General features: G+C 45.9%; 1 protein-coding gene across 4 annotated transcripts in view; it reads left to right on the top strand.

The window, feature by feature from the left end:
• The window catches only part of LOC119183194 (serine/threonine-protein phosphatase 2A activator), a 68,576-nt gene that overhangs the window by 21,394 nt on the left and 22,351 nt on the right, over positions 1-24,831 (top strand). For all 4 annotated transcript variants that reach the window (XM_075880776.1, XM_075880772.1, XM_075880775.1 and 1 more), the window contains 3 exons: positions 4,410-4,535; positions 8,291-8,408; positions 22,882-22,981. In XM_075880776.1, the coding sequence (XP_075736891.1) occupies positions 4,410-4,535; positions 8,291-8,408; positions 22,882-22,981 (344 nt within the window). The remainder of the gene's footprint in view (positions 1-4,409; positions 4,536-8,290; positions 8,409-22,881; positions 22,982-24,831) is intronic.

The following is a 24,831-nucleotide window of genomic DNA, read 5'->3' as shown; positions in this document are numbered from 1 at the left end:
TAGAGTCCATCATCCGCTCGAAAGTAGCTGGCACATTGCAGAGGCCGAAGGGCATGACTGTGAATTCGTAAAGACGGTCGGGCATGATGAAAGCTGTTTTTTCGCGATTGGCCTCTGTCATGGGTACCTGCCAGTATCCAGAGCGCAGATCTAAAGAAGAGAAAAATTCGGCTCCCTGTAGGCAGTCCGAGGCATCGTCAATGCGTGGCAGCGGATAGACATCCTTGCGCGTGATTGGGTTGAGATGTCGGTAGTTCACGCAAAACCTGATGAATCCGTCCTTCTTCTTCACCAACACAACTAGAGAGGCCCAGGGACTGCTTGACGGTTCGATTATGCCACGTGTCAGCATGTCGTCAACCTGTTCATTGATGGCACAGCGTTCGGTAGTTGACACACGATATGGACGCTGCCGTAATGGCGTCTCTTGACGGGTATCTATACGGTGAACAACAGATGACGCTCGACCTAAGGAAGGCTGATTGTGGTCAAACGAGGCTCGAAAATGCTGTAAGAGCTTGATCAGCTGTTCCTGCTGCCCAAACGTGAGGTTGCAATCAATGGACTTGCGGAATACATCCATAGGTTCATTAGCGTCAGTTGCGGGCACAAGTCGGTAAAAATGGCTTTTCTGGATAGATCGGGTCTTCGAAAATACAATTTAAGGTCTCGAGGCTTCCCAGACACTCGCCGCGTAGCAGAATGTACGGACAAGCAGAAACGTTGCACGCATAAAGTACCGCCGAACCATTGGAAAAGTTGATGACGGCAAACGGGAGGATGATGGTTCGGAGTTTCACACTAGCTATAGTTGGTTGCAACGGAAGCGTCGAGTTAGTGGCAGCAAGGGAAAACACAGGCACTTAGACGGCGGACAACGGCGCGATGCGGACGTCAGCTGCGGCAAACACTTTCGAGGGACTGTGGTGGTCGATATCAAGGCACGGATTCGTCAACGTTAGTTCAGCACGAGCGCAGTCGACGAGGGCCTGATGGGTAGAAAGGAAATCCCATCATAGTATGACGTCGTAAGATGAACGTGGGAGAACAACAAAGTTGACGGCGTACCAAACATCTTGAATAAGAACGCGTGCTGTGCACTGAGCTGTTGGCGCGATGAAATGGGAGGTGGCTGTACGCAGAGCAAGATTCGTAAGCGGCGTTGTAACTTTTCTCAAATCGCGACACAGTTTTTCACTAATTACAGAAACGACGGCGCCTGTGTCGACAAGTGCACGTACAGCAACACCGTCTACTAGCACATCAATTTCGTTGGTCGAACAAAGAGGAGGTCTTAGAAAGTTCGACGACGACGCAGTTCTTGCCTCCGGAACTGCGGCTGTCAGTTTTCCTCTCGAGCAGGGCTCGTGCGCCGAAGCATCGGGGAGACAGATCGGCGACGGGGTGGTAATGACCGGCGAGAATCGACAGGGCGTCGTGGGGACAATGAGTCGGTGATAGGAGAAGATGGTCGCTGGGGATTCTGGGCAGCCTGGTAATTTGCAGAATTCTTGTGGTCTGGAGGCTGGAAGTTGCGACGGCGACAGTAGCGTGCTATATGTCCCACGAAACCGCATGCGAAATAGATGGGTCGATTATCCAAGGTGCGCCATGGGTTAATTGCAGAAGGTGCAGGGGGCGAAATGGGATGGGGTGCCGTGTATGTAGGCAGCGTCGTAGGGTAGGAGGACCCGATGCCCCGCTATGCGCCAGAAACAGGTGGGGCTGGGGGTCTAGCAAAGACGGCAGCGTAGGTCAGCGGCGTAGGGACAGATGGCGATGGAGGCAGTGCCTGCGTGACCTGTGTCTCAATGACCTGGCGTAGACGTGGGTCTAACGAGGTCACTGGCGCGGATGCTTCGGCCACAAGAGAAAGTTGGCGCGCAACTTCTTCACGAATGAATTGTTTGATGTGGGGCAGTAAGACGGTGTGATCAGCAGCGACGTTGTGCACGAGGGCGGAAACTTCAGCCGTATCTTGAGCGGCCCTGCGCGTTGAGACACGCTGTTTACGCAACTCGTTGTACTCCTGGCAGAGCTGGACAACATCGGTGACAGTCTGTGGATTCCTAGCGACGAGCATCTGGAAGGTATCGTCGTCAACTCCTTTGATGATGTGCTTGATTTTGTCGCGTTCGGTTAGAGATTCATCGACGCGCTTGCAAAGAGACAAGACATCTTCAATGTAACTTGTAAAGGTCTCGTTCCTGTGCTGGACTCTACTACGGAGACGCTGTTTCGCGCGAAGCCGGCGCACGGCGGGACGGCCGAAGACCGCGGCGATGGTGGTCTTGAAGGCGGACCAGTTGGTGATTTCGCCTTCGTGGTTCTTGAACCAGAGGCTGGCCACATCAGCGTGGTAAAAGCGCACGTTTGTGAGCTGGTCGCAGGCGTTCCACTTGTTGGAAGCGCTTACGATTTCGTACTCGACGAGCCAGTCCTCGACGTCTTGTTCGTAGTTACCGCGAAAAATTGGTGGGTCGCGTTGCCGAGGCACGCCAGTACAGTAGGCTGTCGTTGGTAAGGCAGCTTGAGAAGGGCCAGGAGCAGTCATGGTGAACGGTGAGAGTAGCGTCTGATTGCGAAGTTCCAGGTTGATGGGAACCCTGGCTCCTCCACCACTTAAAATAGAGGCGTTGTACGTCGAGAAAGGTTCAGACGCAGCTTGGCAAAATGTGCTTTATCAGGCAGGTCTGGCTAATGGCGAGTGGCGTGCGCGAGCTACTACTACAGCCACCGATCATCCTCGTCTTCTTCATTACCAGCAGAGCGTCCGTTATTCAGATTCATTACTATATATATATATATATACGGAAAGAAAGTGATACTGGGTTCGGGTTAAGTTAGGGATTTTATTGACGTTTCCGCTGCAGTTCTGGCCTTCTTCGGTATATATATATGTATATATATATATATATATATGTGTGTGTGACGCTATGATGAATCCTGTAACGTAAGAAGGTAGCGATCGTTGGTAGAAGCAGAGAAGGAAGAAGTGAGAATAGAATAAACATGGCGTATCAGCCACGCCACGTCGCCCAGTCATCATAGCGTCACACACACACACACACACACACATGTATATATATATATATATACTGAAGAAGTTTTTCCAATGGGCCAAACGTACTAGGTAAGAGATGGTTGTCTTAATTTTATTTCCAACGGTTTCGACCAGTAGACCAGTCTTCGTCAGGGTTTGCGAACAAGTCTTGTTCCCAAACCCTGACAAAGACCGGTCCACTGGTCGAAACCATTGGAAATGATAGTCTCTTGTCTTCCTCTCTCTCTCTCTCTCTCTCTCTCTCTCTATATATATATATATATATATATATATATATATATATATATATATATATATATATATATATATTACACAAGTGTGTTGCTGACTTGTGTAACTCCTAAAAATGTCGTGTGTTTGGTGGTATAGCTGTACAGAATGCTAACTAGGCAGCACTCGTGACATTTATGTCAATGCACGTTTTCTCATACACTCAAACTCGCTATTTTTGCCTGGTCATCTTCGTGGAATAGATTGTTGGTGTGGTACTAGGCACGAAAGAATTTTGTTCAATTTTGTTTGTGTTCCATTGGTCGGCTAGCAAGTGCTTTGTCAGAATGTGGCCATTTCTAATCAGTCTGCTGTCTAGCGCAATGCCAAAGGTATTTCACAGTGATAAAATGTGAATCTCTGTAGTAATGAAATAGAAATCTCTGTATTCCAGTGATGATTAGCATCTGTGAGATATACAAACTCTGGCTTTTGTACATTCCCCTGTTTTCATGCAAATTGTGTTCATGTTCTATACATTTAGTTGTGTGGCTAGAAATTTTATGTAGTTATGGAACGTGATAGCCAGAGTAAATTTTTTCAATGACAGGGGGTGCTTTAGGCAGTCATTAACGAAGTTTCTTGTTTGGAATGATGAAGTAAAACCACTCAACTTGCAGGAACTATAGATGCCATATCCATTGATTAAATGCTTAGCCATATTTTATGTGGTGAAGCATTTAATAAGTGCACCATTGAAGTGCCTCAATACTCACTTTCCATGTGGCACTAACTCATATGTAATATTGTCAACGTGAAGCCTAAGACTTTTACTAGCTCTGTATGCTTAATGATGCTTCAGTATTGTGGTTCATATGTAATTTGACACCTGGCTACATGACTTTTACCTGAATAGCCTACTGAATTTTTGCAGTGATGTGCGGATGTTTCTTGTCAGCTTGCAACATATGATGTCCTTCCTTTGACGGCTGCTTTCTGTTTGTTGTGTTTCGTTGTTGTAGAGCAGCTTTTGCTGATAGGGTAGTAATAAGAAAGGCTAACAAATAATTTCTTTAGGCCTGCTTCAGAAATTGCTTCATAAAGTGGCGGGACCACCTTTGTGGCTTGACTGCAGGTGACGGCAAAACTGCTGTCAGTGTTGGAAACATTGGACAGATGGGTCGACGAGACACCGCCTATTGATCAACCGCAGCGGTTTGGCAACACTTCCTTTCGCACCTGGCTCAAGAAGGTGCAGGCCGTGAGTCATATTTCTTCGCCAAAGCTGGAAATGGGTTTTTCGAGGAACTTCTCACCAGGTTTGTGGCATAGCAAAGAGATGACAGGGGTGCACACGTTTATACAGCTATGTCTGCCATCTTCCTCTTAAAAAAAAATGCTGGCAGACATAATTCACGTGCACTTTCTATAACTGCCTGCAGTGTCACTATCCAATACAGCATATCTAGCCGCCCATCAAAAAATAAGGAGTGCTGCTTATGAGGTCCAGTGTAAAGTATTTTTTCTTGTGTTTAGTTTTTTTTTTTTTGGGGGGTCTGCTCAGTACTTGCGAACAGCAAATCTTGGCAGTCTGCTACTGAGACAGGGCTGCCATGCATTTGTGTTACCGTCTTGCGACTGATTTTCGTTACAGTTGCGGTTTTGCTTGCCCGCAAAGTTGAAGCATTTAAAAAACAACATGTGCACTCAATCTAACAAAATCAAGTTTTACTAAATTCTAAATATAATGAAATAATTTCAATTCCCCAGCAAATAACCAGATGGCTCAGTGTTGTCATCAGCCCAAACAACATACTAGATTAGCTGCCAAACTTGATTTAACAAAGTTTTTCCAGAACTACTTGAGTAACAAAGCAGCATTTTTAAAAAAATTTATACAGAGGCGGGACTTTCTTCAAGCGTGTACGCTAAGGCTACTGCGTTAAAACGTCTAATGATTGATATGTGAGGCTTAACGTCCCAAAACCTCCATATGATTATGAGAGACGCCGAGAGGCGGGACTTCCTTCAAGCGTGTACGCTAAGGCTACTGCATTAAAACATCTAATGATTGATATGTGAGGCTTAACGTCCCAAAACCTCCATATGATTATGAGAGACGCCGTAGTGAGGGCTCCGGAAATTTCGACCTCCTGTGGTTCTTTAACGTGCACCCAAGTCTGAGCACACGGGCCAACAGCATTTTCGCCTCCATCGGAAATGCAGTTGCCGCAGCCAGGATTCAATCCTCTCACCTGCGGGTTAGCAGCTGAGTACCTTAGCCACTAGACCACCGCGGCGGGGCCATTAAAACGTCTAGGAGCCCTACTTATGGCCCTAGGTTTAGTTTGACGGAGCTGTTCATCGCCCTTTGGCGTGTGAAGCAGTGGTCTATGATGTAGTGGAAGCAGTATGTTGCCAGTAATTTCATGTAGTGGAAGGAGCATATTGCGTGGCCAAAGTGTAGGATCACGGCAGGCGTTAAAAGATGTGAATTGAGCTATGAGTGGGCATTTTAAAGGCCCACTCGTTACAAAGCATTCAGCCATACTTAATTATCAGAAGCAGCAGCAGAAGCATGAACAAAAAGAACTGCTACATAGGTCCGCGTGTTGCCCTATGGAGGCGTAGTGGGCTCTTTGCTCATTCGCAAAAGCAATAATTATGGCGTAATGGGCACTTGGCAACTGTGCTTACAGTAGGCACACTTTCGAATGGCCAGTGTTGCGCGCACAGTCATTTGTTTCCTTATGGTACGATTCAGGCATGCACCGAGAACCGAAGCAGGCTAGCAGTTCAGAAGGCGATGCGCACGAGGCCCGCTATTGCGATCTGCTCTTGAAAGCAAAGCTCAAGTGTCCTTTTATTTTTTCGGGCTGGGCATCGACTCATTCTCCCAGGAAAAACACTTTTGTGTGTGCTTTCACTGTGGCCGGGTATACAATGATGTCATTGTAGACATTGCCCAAAGCAGCTGTTCATGTCGGTTTTGGTTTCAGCTTATCATTTCGTGGTTGTTTAAAATTATTTACGAATCTCCAAGCAAATTGAACCAATCTAGCCATTACAGGACTGTCGATACCAAAATTCGAGTCAAGGTTCTGTACCTCACTTAGTTAAAACCATGTTTTGAAGTTTATGCCTCTCAAATCTCCTGCCGCTCAAAATTTTACAATTCATCCAGTGTAGGCAGGATTATTATACTACACAACTGTGTACTTTCTCGCTGTCTCTAATGCACGCCCAAAAAGCTACATCACTGCCATGTTTGCACTGCTGAAAAAAAAAAATGAGGACACAGGAAAAGATACAATACAGGTGCAGCATGTTGTGTCATTTCCCGCATTCTCATTTTTTTGTGCTGTGCAAACATGTCGATTCCAAATCACCAACTAGCCCAAGCAACCGTTTTATCAAGTTACATCACTAGACGTCATGGCCTCGAGCATTTTATTGTTCTATTGGAACGTATTGACCTCTCTCGACTCAAATGCAGATGCCAGCACCTGGCGGTACCTTGTGGTAGTCATGGGACCAACAGAGTTGGCTCTGAGACAGTCTGCTGGCATGTTGTCTGTAGAATCGGCCAACACTTGCTGAACCTGATTGTTTGTTGTGAAAATAGCACTGTGAGAAATAGAGCTAGTTTTTAGCTGTTTTGGACACACGATTTTCCTGCTCCAAGAAGTGCATTAATGTTTGGCTCATGTTTTCATGGGAACCTTCAGTATAGATTGTTTTCTGAATATGTGCTGTAACGCCTCTTTTAAGAGCCCCTGAAACAGGTTCTTAAATTGCATTTGGGCTACAACTTTATCCAATCATTTGTGCCATAAATTAAGCGAAGGGCTTTGTTTCAAGATAAGGAGGGCAACAGTAGTTGGCTGTTCCCATCCTCAACTCGCTGAGAGTGCAGTCATCTCTGATGACAGTTGCACCTCCCCCAGCCATTGCTGGCACATGCTTGAGCTATAGTGCATAGACTGTTCTATGCACTATAGCTGAGCACTATGCAACCAGGTGGCACAGGCTGCCTTGATGTCAGCATTCCTGTGCACTGATTCGTGACACCTGTTGACTTTGTCGCTGCCTCATTGGGTGGAAGAGTGGGTGCTCTCATCACCGCTGGCATCAGGTGCCCTAGGCCACTGGCCACTCGCATTTTCTGCAGTATGCTGATAATCTGCTAATGCTAAGAAGTGTGCTCACAAAGCTGTCTGATAATGACCACTGATAGGTGAAGCGCATTAAGTGTGGTTGTGTCTGTAGGAGTGAAGTGAGGGTCATAGACGTATACCATAGATCGAATGATGAGAGGATGATGCTGACTGTGTACAGATCTGCTGCAGGGACTTCATTAGCTGGTGGCATCTCATAGGGATGCAATGTCACAGCTTGGCGTGTAAGTTATCGCTAGATTTGTCGACACCATTCGTGTATCTTGCATTAAACACAGAGTGACAGTGATTGCTTTCTTTTGGAAGATGCCAAATGTAGCTGTAAATTGCGATTGTGTTTTCTCTTTTTGTTAGTTTTTCATGAAACCAATTATAAGGTTCTCAGACTATCACATGCCATTATGTTCTCACAATTAAGTTTGAAAAATTGACAGGGACATGTGTGGAAGTTCCAGTCAGAATTGCTTGACAATGTGCCCATTCAAGGAATGTACCATGGTCAGGGAAGCTCAAAACCACAGTACTAAAATCTGTAGCAATTCACTGATTGAAACCCTTGTAATAAATTAACGGAGAAAGAAGCAAGCAATATGCTAATGTACTTGCTCTGCCCGCTCAATCTGTTTGTAGTACAAAGTTGTGAAAACAGGGGTCTGTTTATGCTTTGTAGCTCTTCTGCATAAACCTTATAGCACTTCCAAACTACTCAGACATGACCATCTTAACATGCCATTGTACATTTCACCGTGAAGATTGATTCTGACGAACAGTAGTTGCTGTGTTCTGGTGGTATTGTGTGTTCAATTACCTCGTGTGTGATTCCCATGCATATGTGCAGGAGAGTGAGCGGCTTTTGAGCGAGGCGCTTCCAAGCGAGTTTCATCGCGCCCTCGTTGAGCTGGTCCCCTACTTGCATGACAGCTTTGGAAACATGACTCGAATCGACTATGGCACAGGTAGGAAGTTCAGTGGGGTTGTGCGCTTTGCATGTTGCTTCTCCGAAAATGAGTTTTTGGCTTAGTTGGTTCGTTGTCTTGCATAAGGGAGTGCAAAAGCAGTGCAGAAAAAAATAGGATAAGGCGGGAGAGGCACTCGCTTCCTGCTGATCTGGTTATAAAAAACCTACGGCCCTTGCACTCCATGAAAGCAAAGCCGTCTGTGTGCAGCGATCTACGTTAAGGCATTCCTTGGAGTGGCCTTTGCTGCCCTCAGTGGTGGCAACCAGTCTTGGTCGCCATGTTGCCTCGGCTTCGCGAGTTTGCATTTTGGAGCCTTCAGCTCTCCGCAGATGCCCGATTTTGGTTCATGAGCTTGTAGTTTGGAGTCGTTGGCATTACGCTGGCATTTGACCTCCACTTCTCAAGCTTGCAATTCTGTGATAGATACTTGGGGTCTAACGTCCCAAAACCACGATATGATTATGAAAGACACCGTAGTGGAGGGTGCCGGGAATTTCGACCAGCTGTGTCTTTGGCACGGCTACATCCGTACACATGAGCCTGTATGACTGAGAGAGAGACAGGTTTATTTACAGAAAGGCAGAGAGGTCGGCCTGAGCGATTGCTTGCTCTAGCCTGCTACTCTACACTGGGGGAGGGTAAAGGGGAGAAGAAAGACTGATGGATGACGATGGTGAGTTAGAGGGGTGAGTATATAGAATTCTTTCTAGCTGAAAAAAATTTTATAGCCACGCATATAGTCCAGTTGCTTCCAAAAAGGTTATAACCGCTCTTAAATAACAGTTACACTGTTGGTGTCTGGCCTAGGGCCCAACACGGTCTCATCAGCTAATGACCTACTTTGATATCGTTCAGTAGAAGAAATCAGTGTTTGTCTTTCACGTGTGTATGTTGGGCAGTGACAAAATATTTGCTCCAGTGTTTCTGGCACATCACAGTGTTCACAATTAGGACCGGTGTCACTGCGACCGATGATATGTGCGTAACGTCTGGTGTACACCACACCAAGACGAATGCGGTGGATCATACTTGCGAGTTGCCATTTGAATTTAGGGGGCATGCGAAACCTCATTTCCGGGTCCCATTTGTGAAGTCGCCAGTGTCGCCGTTCCGGTTTGGCCCAATGCTGAAGTGTGTAGCTGCGCATCATGCTGCGAAGCAGGGCATTCGTGTCAGTACTTCAGGGGCACTGTTTAAGGCATTTTTAGCTTCAGTGTCTGTCTCTTCGTTTCATATCACGCTGCAATGCGCAGGAATCCACTGGAAAGTGATAAGATGGCCATTTGTTGAAGCAACCTGAATAAGTTCTGCGATTTCTATAGCCAAGATGTAATATGGACCTTGCCTCATGATGCAATTAATGGTTTGCAAAGCAGGTTTGTCATCACAGCAAGATCATGTATGGTTAGAAAAAGCACGCGAGTCTATAGAATTATATATACATTGTTATGGCGTTTATTAGCCTGCACACAGCGAGTATACACAATGACGACAGTAATGGCCAACCACGGACTCTCCGGGCGAGCGGCGTTCTTTTTGGGTAGACCCACTAGAAAGCACTTGAGAGTTCGACCCATTTCAGTGTTCGGCGGCTTCTCTACAATTACTCCGGCGTCGAAGAGGGAGCCGCCTGGCGACCTAACAGCTTGCCACTACGAGCGGGTCATAGTAAGCCTTCAGGCGCTCCACGTTGACTATGTCGCGCCCGCGGCGGCGCATGTTCGAAGGTTGTTCAATTGGCTCGATAAGATAGTTGACCGGAGATGTGCGCTCGATCACACGGTAGGGACCTTCATATTTCGGGAGTAGTTTGGAAGAAAGGCCAGCTACAGAGGTCGGGATTAAGAGCCATACAAGGAAACCAGGAAGGAACGTGGGCTCAGAAGTGGCGGAGCCATCACGAATACTCTTCTGTCGCTCTTGCTCATGCGTCGTAAAAGTCTTGGCAAGCTCGCAACACTCTTCAGCGAGCCTGGCGGTCTCGGAAATAGGTGTACACTCAGATGGATCCGGCGTGTACGGGAGTATCATGTCGATGGTGTGTGACGGGTGCCTTCCGTACAGCAAGAAGAACGGTGAAAAACCGGTCGTGCTCTGAGGGGCGGTGTTGTAGGCGTAGGTGACGAAGGGCAGTATAGTATCCCAATTCGTGTGGTTGGTGGCGACGTACATCGACAGCATGTCCCCAAGGGTGCGATTAAATCGTTCGGTCAGACCATTCGTCTGCGGGTGGTAAGCAGTAGTTTTGCGGTGGACAGAACGGCACTCAGTGAGAATGGCGTCGACGACTTCTGACAAGAAGATACGGCCTCGATCGCTGAGAAGCTCCTGGGGTGGACCGTGGCGCAGTATGAATCGATGCAGTTGGAAGGACGCAACATCACGCGCAGTAGCCACAGGGAGAGCGGCGGTTTCGGCGTATCGCGTTAAATGATCTACGGCGACGATGAACCAGCAATTGCCAGTGGACGTCAGAGGGAGTGGTCCATACAAATCGATACCTATGCGCCCAAACGGACGGTCAGGGCAAGGTAACGGTTGCAGACCGACTGGTGACATGTGTGCGGACGGTTTGCGGCGTTGGCAAGCGAGACAGGAGCGAACGAACTGCTGGACGTAGCGGTACATCCCGCGCCAGAAGTAGCGTTGTCTAATGCGATGGTAGGTTTTGAATACCCCAGAGTTGCGCGCATTGTGGATCAGAATGGAAGGATTCACTTATCTCCGACCGCAGACTGCGGGGTATCATGAGTAGCCACTGCCGGCCACCGGCGTCGTAATTGCGTCAGTGTAGGAGGCCGTCATGAATGGCGAAATGGTGAGCTCGACGACGCAGGGCACGCATGGATGGTGTTGCGGACGGATCAGAGAGCAAGTCGATCAGTTGGGCGATCCAATTATCCTTTCGCTGTTCGGTAGCGATGATGTCAACATCAATGGCAAAAACAGCAACTGAGGATACTGAGCAGAGCACATCAACTTCAGGCAGAGGGGAGCGCGAGAGGGCGTCGATGTCAGCATGCTGGCGTCCATTGCGGTAGAGCACGCGGATGTCGTAGTCTTGTAAGCGAAGAGCCCAACGGGCGAGGTGGCCTGAAGGATCCTTCAATGATGACAGCCAGCATAGTGCATGATGGTTGGTGACGACATCGAATAGGCGACCATACAAATAAGGTCCAAACTTTGTAAGGGCCCAGACGATCGCCAGGCACTCTTTTTCCGTGACGGTGTAGTTTGTCTCGGCTCTCGTGAGCGTACGGCTTGCATATGCCACGACATAATCAGGTAACTCGGGTTTGCGCTGTGCCAGGACAGCACCGAGGCCTACACCACTGGCGTCCGTGTGCACCTCCGTTGGGGCCGTAGGGTCGTAGTGGCGGAGAATGGGAGGGGACGTCAACAAATGGCGGAGCTTCAAGAACGCGTCGTCGCACTCTGACGACCACGAATTGAGGGGCCCGTTACTTCTAAGGAGCTTCGTCAGCGATGATATAATCGTGGCAAAGTTTCGTATGAAGCGTTGGAAGTATGAGCACAGGCCCACGAAACTACGAAGTTCTTTGACGGACGCAGGTTTTGGGAATTCGGCCACGGCCCGAAGCTTGGCTGGGTCAGGAAGAATGCCATCCTTGGACACGACCTATGTAGGATGGTTAGTTGGCATGCTGCAAAGCGGCACTTCAGATTTAGTTGCAAGCCGGCATTGCTCACACGTGCGAAAACTTCTTTTAGACGGTGGGGATGTGTGGAGAAACGAGAAATATGGAGCGAAGACAACAACGTCATCGAGGTAACACAAGCACGTGTGCCATTTCAAGTTGCGCAGAACGGTGTCCATCATGCGCTCAAATGTTGCAGGTGCATTACACAGACCAAACGGCATGACGTTGAATTCGTACGAGCCGTCGGGTGTAATGAAGGCAGTTTTCGGTCGAGCGTCATCAGCCAGGGGTACTTACTTGCCAGTACCCCGAGTGGAGATCGAGAGAAGAAAAAAATTGGGCTCCGTGAAGGCTGTCAATTGCGTCGTCGATGCGCGGCAGTGGGTAGACATCCTTGCAAGTGATCTTATTGAGCCGTCTGTAGTCCACACAGAACCGTTCAGAATCATCTTTCTTCGCGACAAGAAGAACAGGAGACGCCCATGGACTGTCCGAGTGCCGAATGACGTTTCGTCGGAGCATATCGTCAACCTGCTCGTTAATTTCCCGGCATTCAGCAGGCGACACGCGGTATGGATGTTGCCGTAATGGTGGATGGGCACCAGTGTCGATACGATGCGTAACAGTGGACGCGCGACCGAGAGAACTTTGCCCGACATCGAAAGAAGAACGGTATTCTTGCAACAGGTCTAGAAGCTGGGAACGCTGTACTGACGTAAGGTTGTCATCAATGTATGGGCCAAATACATCAGGAGATGATGGGTCAGAAGTGAAAATAGCACTGATGGTACGGGAATCGGGACAACGCGAGTCTTCGAGTACGTCCAGGACTTGTGCGTCGTCGACTGGTTCCACTCTGCCGAGACATTCCCCTCGAACCAAGGTAACAGTGTAGGGAATGGGTTGGTCATGAAAATAGCGGCGTTGCCCTGGGTGATTTGCACGGTCGCGAAAGGTACTAGCAACCCTTTCCTTCTGGAAGCACGGTCGGATGGTGAAACGAGTGCAATTGTGTCGGAGAGTCCAGCGCAGTAGACCGATACACCCATCGTCGAGCTTGGAGGCACTATAGTATCCTCTTTCACGAGAATCTTGCTCCGTGTCGAGAGACAGTCTTCTGGCGTCAAATGCAAGAAGGGCGAGAGTTCAATTTCGGCGGGGGCACAATGAATGACGGCGTCGTTGCAGGAGAGAAAATCCCATCCCAGGATGACGTCATGAGAGCATGCAGGAATGATGAATTGGGCGACATACAGAACGTCCTGAACGACAACGCGAGCTGTGCAGCCTGCTGTAGGATGAATACGATGTGAGCTAGCGGTACGAAGGGACAACCCAGAAATCGGCGTCGTCACTTTTCGAAGCAAGCGGCAAAGGTTTTCGTTTATAACTGATATGGCAGCTCCTGTGTCAATAAGAGCAGATGCATGAATACCGTCCACAAGCACGTCAATGACATTAGGTGGGCGGCTCTGAGGGCTTTCACAATGCGATAGCATCACAGTTCTTGCCTCTGGGACTGCGACGACTAGTTTTCCCGCTCATGAGCAGCCGAACTTGGCCGCATGGGCGACAGAGACCGACGTCGGGGAGACGGCGACCTTCGAGAAGACGGACCTGGGCGAGACGACAGTGGCACAGACGGCAGTTCGTCGTTATACGAACGACTAAGGTGGCCAGCAACAGGAGAAGAAATGGTAGCCGGCTGTAGTCGAGAGCAATAACTGGCTACGTGACCGGCGTAACCGCAAGCAAAGCAGATGGGCCAGTTGTCGGGTGTGCGCCATCGGTTTGCTGGGGTGGGTCTCGCCCGGAACAGTGGCTAAAAAAGCTGCACGGTGGGCTGAAAACGAGGCTGAGGGGTTGCGCTAACATACGCAGGCGGCATACCCGCTGCAAAGGATGGAGATCGTGCGGCAGCTTCGGCGTAAGTCAGTGGTGCAGGCGCTTGAACGACTGGAGGCGGCCTGGTGACTACTTGGGCGTAACTTGGGGGCACAGGGGCCGGAAGTTGTGGGTGGTACGCAGGCATGACCTCCGCTATTTCCTGCTCAATCGCTCGGCGGATAAGTGGAAGAATGGTAGTTGCCGATTGTTGAACAGCCGGTGGGTGGGCAAAGGGAAGGAGAGAGAACTGGCGCGCGATTTCCTCACGTATGAAGGACTTGAGGTCTGCCAGCAGCGCCACCTGATCACATCTCGCCTCCAAGCCAGCAAGCCCTGCATCTCGTGGTGCAACGGGTCATCGAACGCTGCCGGCGGAGCTCCTCGTAGCTCTGGCACAGCGTGATGACCTCAGCTACTGTGCCTGGGTTTTTGGCAAGCAGCATCGTGAAGGCATCATCGTCAATGCCCTTCATGACGTTCCGGATCTTGTCTGATTCGAACATGCTGTCGTTGCATTTCTTGGACAGGTCCGGGACATCTTCAATGTAATTGGTGAATGATTCACCGGCCTGCTGAGTGCGTTCGCGTAAACGCTGCTCGGCTTGGAGCTTATGAACGGCAGGGCGGCCAAAAACGTTGGTGATAGCGGTCTTTAAATCGGACCAGGTTGCGAAATCGGACGCGTGGTTGGTGTACCACAAACTTGCAACGCCCGCAAGGCAGAACACCAAGTTTGTCAACTTGCCGTCCTCGTCCCATTTGTTGGGGACGCTCACGCGCTCGTAAATGGCGAGCCAGTCCTCCACGTCAGTGCCATCGGCGCCCGTGAAGATGGGTGGATCTCGGATCCTGGGGACACCGGGACAAGGGGGTGGCATGGGAGGAGGCGTTTGCTGAGAGGCGTCGTGGGACATGGTAGATTGCAGGGTACGTGAGCGTAGTTCCAAGGGCATCGAAGGGGATCGTTGCACTCTCCACCAATTTGTTATGGCGTTTATTAGCCGGCACACAGCGAGTATACACAATGGCAACAGTAACGGCCAAGCACGGACTCTCCGCGCGAGCGGCGTTCTTTTTGGGTAGACCCACTAGAAACCACTTGAGAGTTCGACCCATTTCAGTGTTCGGCGGCTTCTCTCTAACATATATATCCAGGAAAGAAGTGTATACTTAAGGGCTCGTTTTTTCTGTGTTTTACACAATAATTATGAGATCTAACAGACAATAATGCCAAGGAAAGTATAGGGGAAGATATTAGACCGAATTTTAATGTGAATATGAAGAAAGAAAAGTGGGTGAAAAGATAACTTGCCGTGGGAATTCGCTAATGATACCACGGGACCCTCTGCTAGATGTAAAACGCCCGCTGCACATGTTCGGTCAGACCGAGATCACGTGACATGTCGGCTCAGGAAATAGCGTTTTAGCGGATGCCCCATGACGTCAAGACTTTGCCGCTAGATTTCGAATGCATGCATGTACACCTGATTGCTCAAAGTAAGATCGTGTCACCGAGCTGGCTCAGCCAATGGTTTTTTGCAGACGCTGACAATTCACGACTACTACTAATACTGCTGCTACTACTACTCGTACTACAACTCAAGCTAGCTTGTGCTGGGCTGAAATTCACTGTAGAATGCTTCCCACTATATAAGTTCATGCACAGCACTGTCACAGTAATTGTCACCCATTTCAAATCAACTCATTGTGGTAATTTGCTGTAGTGCTTTTTTTTTTGTGGTTAAGGATGCTGAGCGCTGTAATAAATGGGTCAGAACTGTATCTTTAAGCAACCTTTATATCCCAGCATCCTCATCTGTAGACTAAACATGTTAGTGAGGTGTCATTAATCTAGCTCATGCATTGCCATAAAAGTTTATTTAAAATGTATGCATTGCTTTAAAATTTTATAAAAACATCACCATATTTAAACTACTGTGAGCAAACAGAGCTAAGTGTGCCCCGAACTTTGTCTTCTCCTCAGTTTCCCAGTCAAAATGAATGCTTGCATTCTTTTTATAGGTTTACCTAAGATGTCTTAGCTATTACTACTTGCATAATACAGTTTTCTCATCGATGCGTGCGTGTGCCTGATGAAGAGGACAAAGGGCTCTCTCCACTTGGTCGCTGGTTAACCGGTCACGCCGCTACTGCTAATTGTAATATATTTTGTCTACAGCCTTGTCAATCCAGCGTCTTTTCTCCCACGTAACAATATTTCAATTATTTGGCCATATTTGATGTGAGAAAGGGTTTATGTTGTTTTCATATACCAACTTTCTTTGCACTGTGAGTGACCAAAGTTTTTCAAGTTGAGTTGTCACTGTGGCATCCATGTTTGTAGATGCCAGACATACCGTGTTATTGGGAAAAGTTTAACAGAACAGTGCATAGTAGTACATCCCACTTTGCCGCCATTCAGCTGTGTACCAAAAATTATCAATAACAGGGCTTGTGCCTTTTTAAGGTCGTGTTTAGAGCCATTCAGCTGTGTACCAAGAATTATCAATAAGAGGGCTTGTGCCTTTTAAAGGTCGTGTTCAGAATTTCATAGCTTTTTGAAATGTGGACTAGACATATACATTGTTTTCAAATTGCCTAGTAAAAGCAAACGTTTGGATTGGAAAACTCTGATGATGAATGTTTGCAGTCTGGTAATCAGTAAGCAAAGGCCTCTTGAACAATGCTGCTGATTATGATGATGAAAATTTTCAAGCAGTCATCAGCAAGCAAAGGCCTTTTGAACGACGATGATGATGATGAACATGTTCAAGTAGTCATCAGCAGGAAATTACCTCATGAAACATGCTGATGATAATGAACATGTTCAAGCAGAGTCATCAGCTAGCAAAGGCCTCTTGAACAATGATGATGATGATGAACACATTCAAGCATTCATCAGCAGGAAAAGGCCTCATAAAATATGCTGATGAGGATGATGAACTTGTTCAAGCAGAGTCATCAGCAAGCTAAGGCTTTTTGAGTGATGGTGGTGCCGATGATGATGAAAGTGTTCAATTTTAACATAAATATAAATGTGTTGTTAATTATGATCAACTGCAGATGCATTAAAGCAGGGCCATTTCAAAGCAAGTGCATCTTAAATGGAGATGATGGTGACTCAGATGAAACTGTTGAACATGAAGATAATTTTGGTAATGACAATGAATAATGATGAATGTGTTGATGTTGAAGCAGAGCCATTGGCAAGCAGAGGGCCCATGAATTGTTATTATGATGATGATGGTACTGATTATGAACATGTTGAATTAACAGTGGTGTTCATTATGATTATAAAATACTGGCATGACTGGATTGGCCATGGGAAACAAAGGGCTAAAGCACTTTGATTAGCCAGTTGGTACTTAGTGTTCAGTGAGAGAAGTGCTGTGAACAAGGGAAACAACTGTCCTTGTGAAAAGAGAAGATTTGCATTCTCTGCTTGTCTCGTTAATACATTTTTTGTGTTATTTTCCGTTAATTTTTCTATTCTGTTGAAGCTTTAACTTGGAATTAACTCTGCCTGAAGGTGTAGTGCTAATCATTCGGCATTCACTACAACATACCATAATAATCCAACAAGAAAAGTTTGTTATATTGAAAGGTTCTATTCACCATTAAGGCCACAGGCTGTTCCGAAATATTGGTGCTTTGCACATAGTGCTGTCTACAATCTGATTGTTGGAATATAAAAAGGATACTGAACAAGAATTTTGCCACCAAGATTTTCAACCAAATTGAAAGATTGGGTCCTGGAATCGATAGAGACAACTTTCATTCAAGGCAGAAAGTACACGAAAACAATGAATTTAGTGCGTTTTGCACAGACTGCACCCTGTCAAATAGAGGAGATGGCGTTTGGTGATGTCGCGGACCCCTGAAATGGGCAAGCCAAGAATGCCAGCTGTCACCTGCGTCTCTCGACTTGCTTGTCTCTTCCTACGTTTCCCAGAACTGGTATGAACGGCACCGCTAGCGAACAATGCTCCCAGCCTGGGTAAAGCATCAGTGCTTTTGTGGAAGGGGCAGAGAGGGAGAAAAGGAGAGGTGGAGAAAAAGAGCAACACGTGCATTCTGCATGCGCATCGGCGATTGTGACATCACAGCTTGTGCTTGCGGGCAACTGCCACTTGCTGATAATTTATCAAAAGTACAGCCAATTGTTCTTGGAACAGTGGCATCTTCGGAATATAATTTCTGAGCTTTGTCAGTTTTCCCAGTTTTGTTCACTATTCGTTTGAGATTAGTGCAAAAGCAAAAAGAGAAGAATTAATAAAGGCAAAGAAGAAAAATGAATTTACAGTAATGGTGCAGACATGCGGCTTAGTATTATCTGCCCAAATTTCATCTGCTTGCTGCCCATAAGTAACAGATTTATAAGGCTTTTTGTGTATTGACAAGGTTATCTGGTTGTTAAAGGGACACTGAAGGCAAATATTGAGTCGACGTTGATTGTTGAAATAGCGGTCTAGAAACCTTGTAGTGCTATTTTTGTGCAAAATATTTTGAAATAAAATCACGTTTTAATGGTCCGCATTGCGTTAGCTCACCTTCATATCACCCGCGTGAAAGTGAGCTCCTAGACTTCACTGTTTCCATGCCCAATGTTGCCCCCCTTTACTCTACGGCCGCCAACACCAGTAGCAGCAGAGCAAAAGCAGCGGGAGCCAAAGTAGCAATAATAGCTATTGAACAATTTTCTGCAATATAGGAAGCTATTGTTCTACTTGCTTGGTTCTACTGAGCCCCATTGGGTGGCACAGTCTATCTAGCCTAACCAGCCGAAAACTGAACTTTTGACCACTTGTGGCATTTGCCTTAGTAACGCAGAAATGGACAAGCAGCATTTTGTATTACATCTTTTGATGCACAGAAAGTTCTTATTTTATTGCAGCTAATTTGATTACTTGTGATTAATTGTAGTTGGAACTCTCACACCATCGGGATCATTTCGCAAATGTCCCACGCATCGCCCACAGTTCTTTATTTTTTAAATTTTTTGTCTTCCACTTTTTTTTTGTTTGGATGGATGTGCCTTCATGATTTTTTTTTTTGTTTAGCAGGGATAGTCATTCTGTTTTTTAGGCAAGAAAAACTGTACTGTGTGCTAATTTTGTAAACTGGAAATTATCGTGGAGCAATGAAATCTGGCTTAGCTGGCAAAACCGAAGCTGATGCGACAAGCAGTGGATCTACCATTCACTTCGAAAATGCCCACAATAATGACACTGTTTCCCTCGCCGTTATCAAGTCAATCTAGATACTTCATTTTGGGGTAAGGGTTTCCTGCCGCATGTTCGCTTATCAACGCTCGGTTGTCCTCCTCCATAATGTGAGGGAAACGAACGTTACTAGAATAAACTCAGTTTCGAAGCTTCATATCTCCACCAGCGAAGGAGGATGGGCCAAACGGCGATCACGAGAACTAGCGGCGCTGCAGTCTGATCTTGCGTTACTTTTGGCGCATTGTCTGCTCTGGCCGCGTGCCGCGGCAGTTTGCTGCGCTGTTCCTCGTGCCGGCTTTTTTATTGTACTGTTATCGAACTTAACCATTCATCATGCGCTTCCAGTCGACATTTTCGCGTCACATTTGTGGACTAGACAGGGTCTCCTGTATAGATCTGACCGGATGTGTTGCTCATTGCAAGTTGGCTAAATATCGATGTCCTGCCTATATTTGCACTGTCTACATTCAGTTTAACCTCCAAGTAGGGTAAATTACGTGAATGAGCATTTTCAGCGTAAAAATTTTATGACTGCTGGAATTTTAACCAGTGTCATCTTGCCTAGACGAAAAACGGCTTAAAACATCTGTAAAAGCCTCAAAGAAGTTGACTTACTGAAATACAAAAATGCTCTATAGAAACAGTACTCATAATTTCTACTAGTTAAAAAAATAAAGCACTTTCTTCAAGGAACAGTTCCCGTGCTTCATACTGTTCCTCATACAAGTCTTTGTGGCAGCTACCAATCGAGAGCAAACTGCAAAATGTTACAGCAATTTCACCTCGTTTCTCGCATTTTCAACCTTTTCAGAAAGCTCCTGATTAGTTTTCTTGCAAAAAAAAAAAAAAAAAAGAATATTCACGAACATTATTCTCACGTTTTTAGGATGAGTGGTATAACTCAAAAGATGCAGTGGTAGCCACTTTTCAAGCACAATTAAAGAAAGGGCGTCAACCAGGGGCGTTTTTGAGAAAAGCTTCTCGACAGTTTTCTCGGTTGCTTTTAATGTAGGAAACAGGCCGTGTAAGAGATCATCTAAGCAGCCTTCTTGAAAACATCTAATCTAAATGAGTGCACTTTCGTTTAGTTTGGGCGCGCATGCTCCAGGGGAACTTGTGCGAGATGCTCGAGGCCCTCTTTGCACGTTGTCACTTATTCAATTTTTTACAAAGATACCTGCAGATGCCGTACACTCATTGAGCGCTACTTCCTAGTGCATTTCGCTGCACCGAGAAGTCACACTGACGTGTGCCACCGTAACTTGCTCTAAGGTTCAGAAATGAGAACACTGCGATTGAGAAAAATATCTATCGCTTTTATAGGAAGGAACTGTAACGAAACCTTGTCACTGGCGAAACACCATCACTTACATACGCTTGTGTTGGTTAAAAATGGAAATATATATCAAAGCAAAAATATCCACTGCTTTTAAGGCAGTGAGATAGTTGGCAATTTATCGAATGTAAGTATTGACAGCGTTTCTCGTCCCGTGCCTTACATCCTGCTGTTCTATTTCAGGCGGCTCCTCCAAACTGGGCAATGAGCATTCGAGGGGCGCCATGCGTTTAGGGGGGGCGGGGGAATCGGCGCTTTGGCTATAAACATTTCGGCTTCAATATATGGGGTGGAATTGCTGGGAACAAACGCGGATGGGTACCGGGTGCGAGCTCCCACTTTCCACCTGAGATAAAAACTTCTTGTCCAGCAAGACATAATGGTAGTGCGTTACGATGCTGTTATTCTCACACTGAACGTCATAGATATTCCGTTTGGCAGTTAGATTTCTATCTTTGCGATGCAAAACTTGCTGCCATCTTCTTAATCGCGCCAAATTTCTTCGGAGGTCTGTCACGATCAACATTAATTGGTTTGTACCTCAATCAAGACTAAATAATGGCATGCAATTGATTCACTTTACTACGCCTGATTTAAAAGTTCTACTGTAGTACCATATGATCTTAAATTGTTTCGATTGTCTGGTCACTCTCCTGGTTTAGTTTTGTTGGAGGTTAAAACTACCTTTCATTGTGTGCTTTGATCATGCTCTCAAATTAAGTTGTAGGATAAACGACTGTCTCTTCACCTCTACTTATATTTATAATTTTTATGTGTTGTGTAATATTTGAACATGACAGCTTTAACGAGCTCGTTTCACATAAATATTGGTGTTTGGCGTCGTCGTCAGCTTCTCCGGTTGTGAGTAAAAAGACATCATCTTGTTGGTAACGAAAAAAAAATCGAGAAACCTGCCAATCTTTATTACGAGTAAGAATCTTTAACAAATCTTTATTACGAGTGAGAATCGATCTCGGGCTCTCTGCGTGGCAATCAGGTGTTATACCTGAGAAAACGCCAATGGTCGAAATTGACACGAAAAAAAAAATATGAATTTCATGTAGGCGAAGTTCTCATTATTATTGTGTCCAGCCTAAAAAGCGAGGCCTTATGTTTGTACTTTCCTTCTTTTGTTCATGTAGTAAAAAGAATTTCTTCAATCCACGCAATATTGAGTGGTAGAAGCGTAGAAACGCGTCAGGCGTCTAAACATGTGAAATGCACGACGAGTGGGTGTTAGAAAGGCCTGAACCATTACAGGGTGCTCCAACTGATGTTCGCGTGTTGCTTTACGCACACGTAAAGGCCCCTTTGCTGATTCACGAGAGGAACAATTATGGCGCAGTGGGAACTTCACAACTGTACTTGCAGTAGACATTACGATAATTTGAAACGGCCAGTGTTGCAAGCACAGTCGTTCGCTCCCTCACGGCACAGTTTAGGCCTACACCGAGACCGAAGCTAGGCTAGTAATTGAGAAGGTCACTCACAAAGGGCCCAGTTACACTATTGCGGTCTGCTCTTGGAGGCGAAGCTCAAGCATCCTCCGATTTTTGTAATTGTTGTGTTTGTAACTGTTGTGTAATTGTTGTCACACAATATACATAATAATCAACGATGTCACCTCTGCCATATCCACCAATTGCTACTGCATGTAATGGTAATAATAGAAGTATAATTTTTAATTGCACTATCATATAAAATTTCTCAGGCAATGTGCACGGCTGGACAGCAAATTTGCTTACGATCGTTCGTCTGCTAGCCCGTCACCGCTGGGCGAAAGAGATTGAAGGCTACATATATGAGGTTCTCAAACTACAAGGTAGTGGAAGCCTCAAATCAGGAGGGGGGACAAGGACCATTGCACAGTCCAACCATAATAGCAAAGACAACAACAAAAAAAAAAATCAGTAATAGTTTTCATTGAATATACTGCTTAAGATGGACATACGCAACACCTGGCGAGAACTAGCTGAGGCAAATAAAGCTGTAAAAAATTAACGCAACTGAAGCTCCTACCTATCTGCAGATTGTTACTCCAGTGGCTGAGTGGAAATTTAAAATCAGAACAGCTTGCTCGGAATTTTTCTGTAGTCATGGATGGAGGTGGTTGGCCACTGTGCTTCAGTCACGTCTTGAGCTGCATGCGACGATAGAGTTGCACAGCGTCTTTACCCAGAATACCGTTCTGGAAATAAATACTTATTTATCATCATCACCATCATCATAATAGTGCCATATTATTTAAACATTCTTGTAGCATCGTCCCCATAAAAAAGCAAATTGGTCGCTGACACTTTACTTTGCATAAAAAGACGAAATAAGTTTTGCTGTAAGAGTGATTTGCGGACTTCATGCAGGTCACGAGATGAGCTTTGCCATGTTCTTGTGCTGCCTGTTCAAAGTGGGAGCCTTGACTGAGGCAGACTCTGCTGCGGTCGTTTTATGTGTGTTCCAGAGGTATGTGTCTAGCCGGTATTCATCTGTCTACACTCGTGTGACCCACCTCAAAAAAGGCTCTTTCGTCAGGACTAGGTGTGCTCGTGCTTGTTTTGTTAATCTGTTTTATATGCCCAAGTTTTCATGGTATGATATAAGTGCACAACCAACTAGAATGGTAGGCCATGACACGAGTATCATGTCATGCATGTCATGTACAACACTCATGGATTAAAACGTGGCATCATAACAACTGGCACGAGCGATTTCTCTGAATCGCAATGTCTCATCGCATTGAAACTTTGTGCTAAACATAAAATTCTCTTACGTAAATGTTAGAGCTGAAATTTTATCATGTGAAATGAAACTGGAGGCGGTGGTAACAAAGTATGTGCCTTAGTTAGGTCTAAATTATGGCATTTCAATCTGTATATTTAATTGTTGCACTTCAAGCCATACAGCCCTATTACAAGGTGCTTCAATGATGCCATGATGCTCATTTTGTCAGTTCATGCTATATGCTGTAAAATTCTGAGATGTCTGTCGTAAATGCATAGGATAAATGTCGTGAATAGTGAGTATTGAAGTCATATCCTAACCTGAATTACCTCAATGTGCACAACGTACCATAAATGGAATATTCCATGCTATGTATTTATACTTGTACTATAGAAATAGTACAAGTATAACAGCCAAGTATACGGCCCGGTCAACCAACCCTGCTTGATCTGGCTGCTGTTGTGTATTGGTTCATAGTGTTGGCCAGCTAATATTGGCTAGCGCTGCCTAACTGTTGGATGCACCCACCTGTCCAGTATACACAGAGACTTTAATTCACCTTGTTATAATGGCGGTCTTAAAGCCAAACAATGCAGCATAAACAAATTCTTGCTTACTTCCTTGCATGACATTATCTTCCACAGTGTGTGGGATCTTCCAAATTTTGTTTTAGTCTCTCTACTTCAAATGCAGTTTCACTGGCTGGTTGGCTACTTGTTTGCAATGTTGCATCAAGTCCCACCCCTTTTTAGACTTGAGCCTAGGCTGGAACAGCTCAATCTTGGGCTAAGCAGAGTTGTATATTCCTATTTTCAAACCACACTCACCCAAGAGCTAATAATCTTTACAAAAAAATGAACTTAATATATTAGCTCTGCTTTGAACAGCGATGCAGTTGGCTGTGGTTTTACTTTAGTAAACATAGTTTACAAGGACTCAAAGGCATGTTTGACTTGATTTCACATAGGCTATGCACCATGTTTCATTAGAAAGTTAGGCTTCTTCCTCGCTTTGTAATTGTTCCCTCTGCTGCTGTAGCTTGGTGTTCTTCTGCACTTCGTTAGCTTTTTTATAACATGCTAATCTGGCCTTTCTTGCTCCAATGTTGCAGCTGGCAAATTTGCCTTGACATTTTGCAGCTTGCCATTCAGGTATATCTACTAAAGTAAAACCTCATTGATGCAAAATCACGAGACGTGTGAAAAATTTTCTAATTAAGCGAATTTTTAATTATCAAAACATACAAAAACCGGGATACAAAAACTTTGAATTACTGAAAGTAATTGGAGATGGTCTTTTGCTGTGCCTTCTAGTTTGCGGCTCCAAAACTTAGGTTATCTAGCAATACTCAGTCCTAATTTTGCCGCAGACCTGCGGAAGCGGCTAGCCCGGCTGCTGCCAGCGCAAGTAGTAAAGTGTAAGAAACGCCATTCTTTTCGTGCATAGCGTCACATTGTAAGCACAGCAGTGCGAACGCTTCAACACTTTTCCTCAAATATACTTCATCCAGAAGATCTTTTTCGCAATTCCTTCCACCAGCACATCTGCATTTGTAGGCCGTGCCCTTTCAAGCTAGTTAGTGCGATAGGACT

Source organism: Rhipicephalus microplus, chromosome X (assembly GCF_043290135.1).
Source record: "Rhipicephalus microplus isolate Deutch F79 chromosome X, USDA_Rmic, whole genome shotgun sequence".
NCBI classification, from domain to species: Eukaryota; Metazoa; Arthropoda; class Arachnida; order Ixodida; family Ixodidae; genus Rhipicephalus; species Rhipicephalus microplus.
Note: the sequence above shows the minus strand (reverse complement) of the source record. Positions and strands in the feature narration are given on the sequence as shown.